The sequence below is a fragment of the Camelus bactrianus genome, chromosome 12 (genome assembly GCF_048773025.1).
Source record: "Camelus bactrianus isolate YW-2024 breed Bactrian camel chromosome 12, ASM4877302v1, whole genome shotgun sequence".
NCBI classification, from domain to species: Eukaryota; Metazoa; Chordata; class Mammalia; order Artiodactyla; family Camelidae; genus Camelus; species Camelus bactrianus.
In genome coordinates, this window is record NC_133550.1 from 40,975,351 (window position 1) to 40,989,957 (window position 14,607).

At 35.4% G+C, this 14,607-nt stretch overlaps 2 protein-coding genes across 10 annotated transcripts in view; one reads left to right on the plus strand and one right to left on the minus strand.

Annotated features, from left to right (window-relative positions):
- EEA1 (early endosome antigen 1) overlaps positions 1–6,943 on the plus strand; it is a 454,815-nt gene extending 447,872 nt beyond the window's left edge. For 8 of the 9 annotated variants that reach the window (XM_074375294.1, XM_074375300.1, XM_074375295.1 and 5 more), the window contains 5 exons: positions 437–622; positions 1,505–1,743; positions 2,007–2,127; positions 2,666–2,764; positions 3,562–6,943. In XM_074375294.1, the coding sequence (XP_074231395.1) occupies positions 437–622; positions 1,505–1,743; positions 2,007–2,127; positions 2,666–2,764; positions 3,562–3,684 (768 nt within the window). In that variant the 3' untranslated portion in view covers positions 3,685–6,943. The remainder of the gene's footprint in view (positions 1–436; positions 623–1,504; positions 1,744–2,006; positions 2,128–2,665; positions 2,765–3,561) is intronic. The other variant, XM_074375296.1, reaches the window with a different exon arrangement.
- Positions 6,944–7,965: 1,022 nt separating this feature from the next.
- The window catches only part of PLEKHG7 (pleckstrin homology and RhoGEF domain containing G7), a 66,948-nt gene continuing 60,306 nt past the window's right edge, over positions 7,966–14,607 (minus strand). Inside the window, 4 exon segments of the mRNA XM_074374479.1 lie at positions 7,966–9,601; positions 10,619–10,673; positions 10,675–10,714; positions 14,232–14,383. Coding sequence (XP_074230580.1) covers positions 9,494–9,601; positions 10,619–10,673; positions 10,675–10,714; positions 14,232–14,383 — 355 coding nt within the window. The 3' untranslated portion in view covers positions 7,966–9,493.

The following is a 14,607-nucleotide window of genomic DNA, read 5'->3' on the forward strand; positions in this document are numbered from 1 at the left end:
TAGATTCTCTCTTGAGTGCTCTCATAATACTAATGTTTATCATACTTGCCATTCTGTTTTATGATTATCTCTTTATGCCATTATGTGCTTCCAGACTTCCTTAAAGCAGGGAATGTATGTAATTTATCTTTAGGTATCTCCCTAGATGGTGACCGATAAATGCTTGCTAAATGAAGAAAGGGAAAATAGAGGGTAGAAATTTTCCACATAATTTAATCAACATATGCATGCAAAGCATCACTTGAATTTGAATGATTGTTGAGCAGGAAGTAAATAATCTTGCACCTTTTAAACTGTTTGAAATACTGAACCTCAAGAATCTCATAAGAGACTCAAACTCATATTGTTTATATTGCAGTAAGTTGCATAAGTTTCAGCTACAGTTTGAAATACTTACTCTAAAGGATGATTTATTTCGCCCCTACTTATTAAATAGGAGGTAACAAACCTCAAGGATGCCAAACAGCTTTTGATTCAGCAGAAATTAGAGCTTCAAGGGAAAGTTGATTCTTTGAAGGCAACCCTTGAACAGGAGAGGAAAAACCAGCAAATGCTAAAAGAGCAGATGAGAAAGGAAGAAGATGAGCTGAAGAAGGAATTTATGGAGAAGGAAGCTAAACTGGTCAGTAATTAATGGCGAGAAGTGTGTTTTGTAATTGATTTTGTAAATTATTCCAGTAAGAGAGGATTTTTCTTAAAAGTTATGAGTCAGATGCTCACCAAACATTTTAATTTTTGGTTGATAGGAGATCTGATTTATTTAAATAGCTGACATGTGATTGGAAATATTTTATTCTGTAATAAGTGAAAATCCAACAAAACATTATTTAAAAAGTAAAAACACTTCTACTGCCAGAGAAACAAACAAACTCATACCTGTGTAGTAGCATGAATGCTGATCATGTTCAAAAACATCCTTTGTTTGGTCAAAGTGAATGCTGATAAGGGGGAACGGAAACTTCAGTTTGGAATTATGATGACCAAAGTCTACTTTTCCTTCCCTAACTTGTTCCTGCCAAATGGGAAGCATCTGGCTTTCCACTACTGAATTAAGTCCAAATATCCCCAGATAACTTGACTGCTCAATGTTTTCGTTAAGGAATTGCAATTTCAAGTTCACACGGTGATTTGAAGTATTGCTTTTTGGCAGGGTGATACAGGCAAAAGGATGCATGTGGAATTTGAGACATAAGAAAATGCCGGCTTTGTCTCCAGGGCACCTTGCTATCCCCAACTTAAAGTGTTTTTCCCTTGTTCTAGTGGGAAAAAAAAGGGAAAAATCTCAAACTGATTTTATAAGAGGCTTGCTGACCATCATTTCAGCATCATTGCCTTTAAGCCAGTTCAGATCACACAGATGTTTGTGGAATCCATTTCATTAGTGCCTTCTTTCCTAAAGCAGTAGGATTATTTATGTTGCCAATATTTAAAATTCAACAACTAAGGTTTATTTTGTACTACTTTTGTAATGGGTTTTTTACCCACTGTTTTTTCCTTTTCTCAGCATTCCGAAATAAAAGAAAAAGAAGTAGGAATGAAGAAGCATGAAGAAAACGAAGCTAAATTTACCATGCAGATTACAGCATTAAATGAAAACTTGGGCACCGTAAAGAAGGAGTGGCAGTCCAACCAACGGCGAGTCGGCGAGCTTGAGAGACAGACAGATGACTTACGGGGTGAAATTGCAGTATTGGAGGCAACAGTTCAGAATAATCAAGATGAAAGGAGAGCACTACTAGAAAGGTGACTGATGTCTAGTGAAATTAGTTTATTCCCATTCTAAGTGATAAAAAAAGACAGTCTTATTTCACGTTTAAAAAAACATAAGTCTTGGGAAAAGTGCTCCTGCAGCTATTTAAGCAGCCATTTAAAAATTAACCCTTACAACAGTCAGCCAGTTGAAATTCATGTATTATATTTAAAATTACTACGTAGTTCATTACCTGTGTTCAGGGAGGATCTTTAATGATGTTTTAAAAATTAACTGTTTTTGCAATCCATTCTAGGTGTCTTAAAGGAGAAGGTGAAATAGAAAAACTTCAAACCAAAGTACTAGAATTGCAGAGAAAGCTGGATAACACAACGGCAGCAGTGCAGGAGCTGGGCAGAGAAAATCAGTCCCTTCAAGTACGTCACCTTGTGACTTGTGATGTGAGGCAGGTTTTTAGTCTAGAATTTACCTCTTAATGAAAAGCATATTTTCAACCTTTAACAAAAATCTGATATACTTATGGCTACTGTGTAGCAGTATTGTAGGTGTCATGGGTAATTAAATATAAGATTAAAAGAACTTACCAGAGATCCCAGGGATTAGAGTGCCATGTCATTCATGACCTGTCACTATTGGGAGAAGTCAAGAACAAAGAATGAGTCACTATGTGTTAAAGTGATGTGAATATATGCTCAAGAGTCCCAAGGAAGAATGAAAGGGAAATTACCAAAGGTTAGAAATTACCAGTGCCTCTGGGGAGTAAAATTTGCTTTACTTTGCTTAATTTTTTGTCATTTAGACTTAAGAATGTAGCATCTTTTGATAACAGAACTTGACCAAAAAATTTCTGATTTTTACAATGTTATCCATTTAAAAACTTAGGCACAGAATTAGAAATGATCATTCTTTACAACATTGACTACTGTAACAATATTGTAACTTTTTTTTTAATAGATCAAACATACACAAGCTTTGAATAGAAAGTGGGCTGAAGACAATGAAGTACAAAACTGTATGGCCTGTGGGAAAGGCTTTTCAGTAACAGTGAGACGGGTAAATGACTTTGTTATATTACTGTGTTTCTGGATTTTATTCCTCAGTGACAATATTTTAACCATCAAAATTGTCCTGACAGACTTTAAAAGTTTTGCCGTTTATTGATTAATTTACAACTACATAGAATGATTAAATTTCATGCAGTCTAGTTTCTGGTTAGCAGATGTGTTTCAATTTTAGTTTTAAATTCAGTTGTTGGCTTCCTACTGAGTTACTCTCTAGAATACTTATTTTCTGAATCATCATTAAACTCGTATGTTTTAGTCATCATTGGGTTCTTTTAAAGGAAGTAAAAGCAGAAATTAAAAAATTTAAATAATACCATCATGTGATGTTTCAAGTTTATATTCCTTTTGAAGAAATTATGCCTGAAACATCTGACAAATAGGAGTAGTTTTTCACCTGATAGAAATGCTTTATTAAACACTTTTAGGCCTCTTGCCTTCTGAGACGACCTACAATGTGTCTATGGAGTGTGTATCTCCCTGAATAAATCTGCCTCCACTTTAAAACAAAACAAAAACTTTAAAAATGCCTCCTAAGGTTCTTTTTAGAATCTCAAGATAAATTCCATAATAAATGTTTAGCATGGTATCTAAATACAAAGCATTCAAATTAACCAAGGGATTCAATTGACATACTGAAACTTTGTTATTATTAAGTAATATAAATAATACACTAATCACTTAGAAGTTAATATACTTTCACAGTGCAATTTTCAGTATTCTTATAGTCTCATAATACTTTTGGTATAGTTTTTATGCTTGAAATTGTTGAATTTTTGTCATTTACAGCATCACTGCAGACAATGTGGAAATATCTTCTGTGCTGAGTGTTCAGCCAAAAATGCCTTAACTCCTTCTTCCAAGAAGCCTGTTCGTGTCTGTGATGCATGTTTCAATGACTTGCAAGGATAATGGATTATCACAACTTCAGAGTAATATTACACTAACATTAGATTTTTAATAAATGCACTTAATAGAAGTCTTGGACTACTACTATTTGATTTGGACAGTGGTTGCAATACAAAACCAAATTAGAATTCGTATATTTTGGGATGTTATCAAGTAAAACTCTTCTATTTTTGTGAGACTTGGGCTCATCTTTCATTACTTTTTCCCATTTAACCTTGGAACAACTTTCATGCCAAATTAAGAATTAGTCAATGAAATGTAAATAAACTTTGAATGGAAAATAGCAATGTATTTTTTTAAATATAATTTCATTGTTCACAAATGACATGAATACTCTTCCATAGCTTACTTCGTCTTTCTCCCAAATTTGGTGTACAGAAATGTACATGGATGTTACCATATCTAACACATTAATTAAATACTCACTTTGTGAAGTCACACAGAGAACTATAAACTTTCTTTTTTCTTATATATAGGTCCATAGCTCAGTTGCATTGTTATGATAAAAATTTACTAAAATGTTCTAAATACAGAGTATGCTAAAATATGTATTAACCATTAATTCAAACATGGTTTTTAACAATATTGATTAAATTCTCTTGGTTGTGTAGATCAGGGTTAATATTTTTCTTTTTATCTTTTTCTATCTCATTTTTAAACTACCACAGTCTTAAGAATCCTACAAAATTCCCCACCCTCCCCCCAAATTGGAAGGTAAATAACAGAAAATGTATAATGATTCTATTTTGTTTCTTCTAAGTGGGAAGTTTTCTGACTTAAACCCTCGTTTTGTCTCGCCAGCATCTTCAGGAATCTGAATTTGCTTTTTTAATGGATCTGCTTTTTTTCAAGGTAATTTGGTTCAACATTCCCAAGCATAGCTCAGCTTCATTGTAACTGTTTTGTAATTTTGCATCTTAAAGCTAGTAACTGATATTGCTACAGTCATATCTGTGAAAACAAATACTAAATGGTAAGGAGACATTAAGTATTCTGCTTGACTTAACTAATAAAGAATTTTTTAACGTTGTGAACTTGTTTTAAATTTTAAAAGGTTCTGAGTTTGGGGTTCCATATCAACTGTAAATATTTTACTTTGCAAAAATAACGCTATGAAATTATCTTGAAATAACAGTTGGGTAACAGAGTATTGCCAAAACCAAACGTATTTGGGAACCCCAAAATTATAATCAGAACTGAAACAGAATGGCTAATTGAAAGTAATTAAAAATTAGCTTATTTGTATGCTGAACAATGGAATTGAACTTTATCATAGTCTTATTAATTTGGAAAATTTGAAAACTTGTGAAAAGTCATTAATATTGATTCATTACTGTCTCTAGAGAAGAATGTAAAGTTATATTTTGTTCAGTGCTATCATTTGGTAATAGTAGGGAAGGCTGGAAGCTTATGTTTCATTTACAGTTAACAGTTTATAATATACACTTGCTTTCAACTATCATGCTGAAATGATTCTATTTTCTACCTATTACATACATACATAAACTAAAAGATTGCCATATATTCATTTAATTATTAAAAAAAAACCCATTTAAGTAAAACTCTGTTGTCAGTAGCTACTAAGGACCCTGATTGAGTCCCTGGACTTGGATAAATATATATTCTTGAACATACAGAATGAAGAAATACAATGGCTCTTTATTAAAAATAATAGTTCGATAATAGAAATTGAGCTAAAATTATGCATTTTCATATACTTATAAATTCTTTCAAATAGTCTTAATTCTACACTTTTATATATAAGTAACTTAAGTATGTTGGAAAAACATTCACAGCACCACTGATTATTATTTTTTTTAAGATAATGAAACTTCATGAGAATTCTTCGGGATTAGAATATTGTTCAGTTCATCTCCTGTCTTGTCCCTCCTGCCCCACATATTCACACAAAAAATTGTGGGGACAACAAATAAAACCATGTTTGAGTAATTTTCTACTTTTCAACTAGCTAATCTCATTTCATAGGTCCTAAATGATTAGGCTACTATACTAATTAAAAATGACACCTAATATTTTCCTGTTAATCTCACCAACTTAAGGTGTTTGGGAAACAAAAATTAAAGTTTTTCTTTAAATGGTTCTGCATTTTAGATGTCTGCTGGTACTATTGTCAGTGATTTGGAGCTGGTACATACATTCCAGCTCTCCTGGAAAGCATATTGGCATCTTATGTTAGTAAATTCTAAACCCCAGCACAGAAAACATGAGGTAAAAATCAAGTCTTGCTGGGCTAGCATACAGTAAACTACACATACAGATTGTTTTTTAATAGAAGACAAAGCTGCTGGTATAGGACTTATTTTGAAGAAAAAAGAGGGAAACAAAAACACAAAAACCTCAATGCAGTGTATAATTTTGTTCAACTACCTCTTAATGTGGAATTAGCTAGTTTAATAGTTTCCTTACAGTAATGTTAAATAGTAACTCCCAAATTTGTTAGTTCCCCATCTCTCTTGAAAAGGCTTTATGATTATTTTATAGTTTTGGGAACTTTAGAGCCACTTTTTTTTTAAACCTGCATTTGCACAAAAATGTTTAGCTTTTAAGTGGAGAGCAAATTATGATTATATATTTTGATATTCATGACCTATTTGACTATAGCAGTTTTCTTTTTAATGCACTTTGGCTATGAAACCATGGATGATTTGATCCATAAGATTTAAATGTGCCATCAATTTAGTATTCCTGGACATGAGCTTGATGAATGGTATTCTGTAATAATGTGCCACACATTACACGTGTCTTAATTGCCCTTTGCCTGAATTTTAATGATCAATGTTATGTTACTGTTGCAGATGTGAATACTGTGTATAAACTTACTAAATCTATGTAAAATTGTATAAAATAGAATTGGAAATAGCCAAGTTCTGTGTAGAAGTAATGAATTTATTGTAACATGATGCAGTTGTGTATATGACATTCTGTACTTGAACTGGATCATATATTCATAGCTTCTGTAGATACTTTTGCATGAATATTTTGTTTAGTTTTTGGATTCATTTGTATTGTTTACTACGTGTGATCATGTAGTTGTGCCTTATTTGTGAGAGAGTTTAGCTCAGTAAATACTGTGGTTTCTAAACTCAGTGAGTGGAAGGTTATTGATTATAAATGTAACTGATAAATTACATAAGATTTAAATCTGTACAAAGAACAATGGAAGGATCCTCATTGAATTGTTGCTTTTGTTTTTTTTTTTTAAATATGTTAAAGATATTAAAAATAATTTCTTTCTAGTGGATGTATTCTGTGACTATAAATTATTTTGTCTATTTAAGAGTGAGAGTATCTTTACAGACTGTAAGAACTCTCCAACTGGATATAGGCAGTGGGAATGCTTTAATGTGCAACTTAGTAATTTCTCTTGAAATTATGAACTTCCTATTCTAATGCCATTTTGAATAAGACATTCCCTTTTCATTGTATTCATTATTTTGGAGAATTAATGAAACTAGAAAGAAACATTAAACAACATTAAATTAATTCCTTCTTTCATTGTATATCTAAATTGAATACCCAAGTGATTGTTTAAAGATACTTTCTGAAAGCTCAATGTACTATTGCTTTTTACTGTTTTTTCCCCCTGGGAACCAAAGTTCTAGAAGTGTTCTTTCATTTTACTCTAAGGTGCTCCCCTCTGAAGAGAATAATGTGTAGATGCTCAGGCACTCAGTATATATGTTAGATAGATAGGTTCTTTTGTGAGCTTTATAGAATTCCACTTGAAATATACAGCATATTTTAAAGTTTTTTTGTGGTAAGAACAGTTAACATGGTATCTACCCTCTTGACAACTCTTCTATGTGTGCAGTACAGCAGATCTCTACTACTTATTTTGCTGAACAAACTTTGTGCCCACTTATTAGTAACTCCCCGTTTCCCACTCCCACCAGCCTCTGGCAACCGCTTTACACTCCGATTCTACGAATTTGAATATTTTAGAAACCTCATATAAGTGGAATCATGCAGTACATCTTTCTGTGACTATTTCCCTTTGCATAATGTCCTCAAGGTTCATATAAGTTGTTGCATATTACAGAATTTCTTTTCAAGGCTGAGTAGTATTCCATTATAAGTATATACCAGCTTTTCTTTATCCACTCATCTGTTGGTGAACATTAAAGTTTTTTTCCACCTTGGTTATTGTGAATAGTTCTGCAGTGAACATAGAAGTGCTGGTATTTCTTTGTATATAGCATATTCTTATGTTATTTTACATCTTAACTAATTACATTTACATGTTAATTTAGTCAGTCTTTTTCTCCCTTTAATGGGACTGAAGGGAGAAACTATTCTTTATATATATAAATATATGCTTACTGGACTCATGGGACTAAAAGGAATATTGAGAGATGACCTAGACCTAGTCTACTGCCTTTTACCTAGGTTGCCTGATATCTAGAAATCCCTAACAATTGTCTTAATTGTTAATTTTTTTCTAAATAAAAGTATATTATTTTTCATCTCTAAGAACTCAAAACTTCTTCTCTACTTTGCCTTTTTTCTTTTATTCATAGGCATTAACAGTAACATTAGTTACTGCTCCCCTGATTTTCCTTCCACTTCACTTACTCCTAATAAATATCTGACATCATTATACAGTGACTGTGACCCTCCATTCTAATAGTGCTTGGCCCTTAAAGGGCTGTTATGATGAACTTGTGTGTACTGCTGGTCTACACGGGACATCTGCATTTTCCTCAGAGAATTAACTGTGCACATGACTTCCCCAAGCATCATCCTCTCAATCCCATTCTCCAGCTTGAGATCAGTTAAGGTATTATTTGTTTTGCAGCCCAAGTTGATACATTTACTAACTCCATTTTGGAGATTATAGAAGGTGCCATGTCTGCACACTTGCATTTTAAATCCAAATTTATGGATTTCCATTTGATACAATCTGACTATAAGAACTAGTTCCTTAAATGCAGTTAATAGTATATTCTACCATGATAATATAATTCAAGCTGACTTCTTTGTAAGATCTCTAATGATGTTTCAAGTCCTACCAAAAAGACAAAGTGACTGCACTGTGCTAACACACACCCCCACTCAAAACCAGAAAGAAGCTTTATGACAAACTCCATCATTCTTCAAAAAATGAGATTTAGAGAAAGATATCTTATTTCTATGAAAATGTCCCAAGTGTTAAATGGTGGAACTAGAAAAGATGTTTGCTTTTCCTTTTTTAAAATAATGGAATTTAGTCTTTGGGATTTTCTCCTTCCAAGTAAAGAGTATCATAAAACATACCTGAGATAAGTAAACTGCTAGACTAGGAATTTAAAAACTGCTACTAAGATGTAGATCTTATTATTCATTGCTTAATATGTTAAAAGAACAATCAAATTTTGTTATCAAAAGAGTCATCATTGTGTATGAGGTAGAACTATAAAGCAAGGCTGACTTACAAGCCCATGTAGGACAACTGGCTTCACTGCAGATAAACACAAAGACGCAAGAATTCGTATCAGACACAAGCCCTGGGGATTGTTTTCTCCTGCCACTGCATTTATCGGATCATTCACCCTTTACAAACTGTAATAGCACCATACTTTGCTCACACCTCTTGTGAGCCTGACTGAAGCATTATAAGGTAGTCTGGATATCAAATTTGTTGTAGTCATTATTCCACTATCCTGAGGAATTTCCTAGCTCAAATTCTCAAATTCTAGAACTTCTTTAAAATGCACATTTTCTTCTAGCTCATCAACAGGTAAGTGGTACAAGTTTGAATGAAAGAATACCTTAATCCTTAATGTCTTAAAAGATGTGCCACTTGTTTCGGTCCTTAAATTTCCGAGGATTCGGCAGGCAATGTGGTTAAGGCTTTTTTCTTGGTTTCCTGACTCTTGGGGAAGCAAGAGATTGCTGCTGTGATTTGTGCCATCCATGTTTTCTGTTAAAAATAAAATGTACATAGTGAATGCTAAGCTGACAATTTCTCACATATTTGGATTAATATTTTCCTTTGTATTTGTTGACTTGCTCTTTAAAACTGAAGACTTGTGAAACATTTGCCTATGTTTCCCTTTTCTTTCTTAAGTCTAATTCATCATAAATAATCTCTAATCACATTTGAAAGTGCAAACGGATTAGATGACTATAGTATGCAAGTTGGATAAACAGTTGTGAGTAATCAAGGAACTGTAATAGTCAACGATGACTAATTAGAAAGACGAGTACTGAGAATGTAAGCAGTTTGAAAACTGAATTTCTTGAATTTTCACTTTGTGTGGAAACAGAAGTTCTTAACCAATGGCATAACTTGTAAAACAGACAGAGAGGAAACTTAAGTCCTTGAAAATAATGCAGTCTTGCATTAACTGCAAGTCTGGCCACATTGCTGCCCTGATGAAAGCCTACGGGGGAAAGACGAAAAAGGAACTTCTAAGATACAGAAACCAGAGTCAGACAGGCAGCTGCTCTTAAGCCCCACAGCTGTAAAATCAGTGGCATATTTTCAAAGGATGAAGAGACTTCACACAATTCATTACTGCAGAAGCCCTTCACTTAAGCCGACATCATATTGTTTGTATACTGGGGCTTTGGCAATTGACCAGAGCATCTTAAAAGTCAACCATGCAATCCAAAGCAATTCTTCCCCCGTTTCCTCCAGACCCTGCAGATCTTAGAGCAGCTCTGGAGCTTCTGCCGCAGGAGAAAATGAGGGAGGCTGTGTCAGCGCTGGGGATGTGAGTAAATGGTCAGTTCTGAGGTTTCTGAGCCTGATATGGACTAGGTGTCCAGATCCTTCCCCTCTTCCCAATTTCTGCCCTTCCCAAAGTACGTGGGGGAAATATACAAAATTGTCCACTCACTGTTCCTTACGGAGCTTGGGGTGAGATTTTTCTTCATTTGAAGCCTGAAGAATCAAAGTCTGAAGTATCAAAACCTACAAAATTGAAATACGTACTTTGATGTTTTCCGTTTGGGCTTGTAATAAGAATGCTGCTACACACTGTTGATAACTTTTCATGTTGTATGAGGAAAGCATTTCTCAGCCTGTAGACTAGAAAAAGATTTAAGACAAAAAGCCAAATCACTTAATATGAAATCCAGTTTTTCAGTACAGTAACGTGGATTTTTGTTTATTAATGTGTGGGAAGTTTGTGTCAATTAAAAAGAAACCTGATTCCAATACCAAGACTTCACTGTTATGTCCAAATAGAGCCCACTTAAATATGAAAACCCTTTCTTTCTTACCTAACGACTCCTGGAGCTTGATGAAATGCGATTATGGTTTAGGTGATGGAAAATGGGTTCCTCCTCAAAGCAGCAGCTTAGCATATGAGGTAGCTTTTATGTATGTAAAATATAAGTGACACAAATATGAAAATGCAATTATTGTTTCCTTTTTTGACCTTCACCACTCCTTTTTTAAATGTTTTACTTTCGTACTTAAAGAGAAGTCACATCAAAACAAGGGTTATAAACAAATTAAGATATGGCAAAAATACAAAACCACCTGAATGCTTCACAGCAGTCCAAGAAAAGCCAAAAAAAAAAAAAAAAAGAGGACACAAATTAAATCCAACATCCACCAAATTATGTGAAATGTAAAACAAAACAAAAAGAAATGTTGGCATGGTTTCTGTGTCTGAAAAGAAATGGCCTATTCTGTCATTTCCTTATTGGTCTGTTATTAAAGAAATGACAGGAGACACTGGAAGAGCAGATTTTCTTTTTTGTATGTAGCCGGAACTCTTGAAAGCTTCTTCCTTGAATTATTAATACAATACAGGGCATAAAATTCTGCAGCCCATACATTCTTTCTACAGTCAATTTATGTTTAGGAACAAACACACGCACCAAACCAGAGCTGGGGCCAGGTCACTCCAAGCACTTCAGAGACGAGGAGGAGAGCGCTGACGCTTCCCGGAGGATCAGTAGGCTGATGCCTGTCCGTGGCCGTCACTTTCTATTCCGTGACATTTCGGGGATTTAAGTCAGACTCACTGAGGCTAGCTGGGCCTCATTTCAGAATCGTAAGCAAATGTGGAGACTTTTATTTTCTTACCTGCAAGAACTCAGTATCACAAATTGTAAGCTAAACCCCATAATTCCTAAGTTCTACCACAACAAAGGCTGTCAAGGTTATGAAATTCTGTCCAGCTTCTCTGAGGTGAGAGGACTTAAACCTATTAAAATGACTTTCTGGCTGTGTTTTGTTTTGCTCCCTGATTTTTCTCCTTATAAATTCCTTGTAGCAAATGAGGCTTTAAATCAGGCTACTGTTCTTGGCTGGATTTCGGAATCCATTTGTCCCCAAACTGTAATTATAATTCTCAGTTATTTAAGATATCCCTCATCTGCTTGGTTTGTAATATGGCTGCTAAAGATTTTATAAGCCAAAGGACCTGGTCCAGCTAGGCTTGTAAAACAAAGTAAGGAGATAATACATGGTCAGGAATAGCTCTTTTCTCCCCCTGATGTTCTACTATAATAATTAACAACTGATATAATAGTTGACATCATTTATTAAGCACTTACTATGTACTGGGCACAGTGCTATGTATTTTTTTCCCGTTTTGTGTCATTTAAACCAAACAGCAACTGTATAACATATGCCAACCAATTCCCACTTACAGTTGAAGACACAGATTTAGATGAATTTTTCCAAGGTCACATAGCTTGTGAATGATACAGCCAGGATTTGGAACTAGGTCTCTGTCACTCCAACGCGCACTCTCTTCTTTTTTCAGACTTGACTCTGTCACTCTACAGCTATTCTGCCTCATGCACTGTATCTGAATGGTTAACCAGAAAAATGAGGAAAATATTAAAAAACAGAAATGAATGGCAGTGACAAATAAAAAAAATAACAAAAATGGTGTAAGTATGATTTTAAAAAAGACTTGATTTTATTAAAAAGAGAAAAGGAAAATAGAATAGAGAAAAACTTGCATCTCCTAAGGGAATCCAGTGCTGTCAGAGTTCCCACAAAGCCCAGTTCTGAAAGCCGGCAGGGCTGGGTCTGACCTTTGCCCACGCTGCTTCCACTCTTCCGCATGGGAATCTGACACCTTCCTCCTCATGGCCATTGATCATGCCAGAATCTTTTAACTATGGCCATGGTAGTAATAGGATAAATTCCTGGTCCAGGATGCCCTCCGCCATGACATCTTTCCCCATGGGGAAGTAAACTCTGTAACAAAGTGATGTCTGGGTCTCACATACTGAGTCTCTGGGTCCACTGGGCAGGGAGGAGGCGCACACTAAGGGTGGGGGTGGCAGTCACAGGCGAAGGTCGTGCTCCTGAGATGCCCCTTTCTGGGTGTGCTCAGGAAAGCGCTCTGGTTCACGCGCTTTGGCCTGTGACAGGTGGTGACGGGTCACAGCTGTATCTGATCTAAGAGGCCTTAAGGCCTGCCCAGTCGCTTTCCAGCAAATCTCAGAAGTAGAAAGAATAAAGGAGACAGGAGGCTCTAGTTCTGGATGCAGCTTTCCCCTCACTGGAGCCCTGCTGCCCTTGGGGAGAGAGTTTGTATCCATTCATGAGTTAAATATTTAAATACATAAATTAGTTTACATACATTCATTTGTGTAGTCGTTCATTTCTTCACTGTGTGATGTTGCTCTGCTATGTACAGGTCTGTCTTCTGCTAATGACTGATGCTCTGGGCTTGGCTGCTGGGGTGGGAAGTGAGGGGACCGGGTAGTGCTCCCTCTTTTCCTGCTCCTCCCTTGGGACAGAAAGGCACTCTCCTCCTGCCTGGCTTCAACTGGTCTCCTAGGAGCCCGCCCCCAAGGCAGAACGAAGGCTGCTTCCTCCTGAACACTGCTGCCAGCCACCCAGCACTGCTTCAAGTCCCTCCAAGTCCCAGGGCTTTCCTGACAGGATTTTCTGATCTTTCATTGTTCTGAGAGCTTTTCAAGAACAAGGGCTATTTCTTATTCATCTTTATAACTATAACTCCAAGGTGCTCACAGAGTGTCTGGTTTTCAGGAGACACTCAGGAAACGCTTTAAAGGTGAATAAACATAATATATATGTCTAACGTATACATATGATGTATATGTATGCATATATAAGTATATATATTTATTTATTTCTGGCATTTTCCTAATTGCAGTAAAGTACGTTAGGCTTGCATAGCATGCCATAGTTCAGCAGTGCTTTAACAACAGCAATAGTACTACAAATGGTTACCAGAATAACAATCCTAACAATAGCTATCATTCATTGAGTGCTTTACGTGATTATGCCATTTAATTCTCATGAAAACCCACTAAGGCAGATTAGTGTTTTACCAAGATGAATCAACCCGTGGCTTAGAAAATTTAAGTACCTTGCACACAGGGTCACATGGCTAGTAAATGACAGAGCTGGGACATCCAACACTGGAAAGCAAGTCCAATACTCTTTCTGTAACTAACCTGTAGAGTGAGTGATAAACAGCTACACAGGATCCCAGTATTGTCTTTTATGAAGATTTAAATTGTATTCACTTCCTATTACCAAAAAGGCCAATGTAAAACTCTGGGATGGCAAGTAGATGAACTGAAGGATGAAAACAGACACACACCTGATATATGGAGTGGACCGAGGTTTCTGAGGACCCATCTATCTAGCAGAATGGGCTGACTGAGTACCGTGCACAAACCACCCTCTTTTATTACTGTCTGCAGCTCAGGAGTAAGTGAAAGATACATCAAACCAGGGTCTGAGTCCAAGTTTCTGGAATTAAAGAGGAAAATAATGCAGTAAGTAGGAAATAAATAAAGATGCACATACTTAAAGTATATCCTTAAGTAAATCGATTTTTGGAAACAATTGGTTGAAATCCAGATTACTGTTCTTTCTGGATCTTGAAAAGCATTTCCCAAAATACACAGGTGATTTAAATCAGTGTTTCTGATCCCCAAGTTTAATCACCTGAATAAATAAAGGGTAATGTCCAT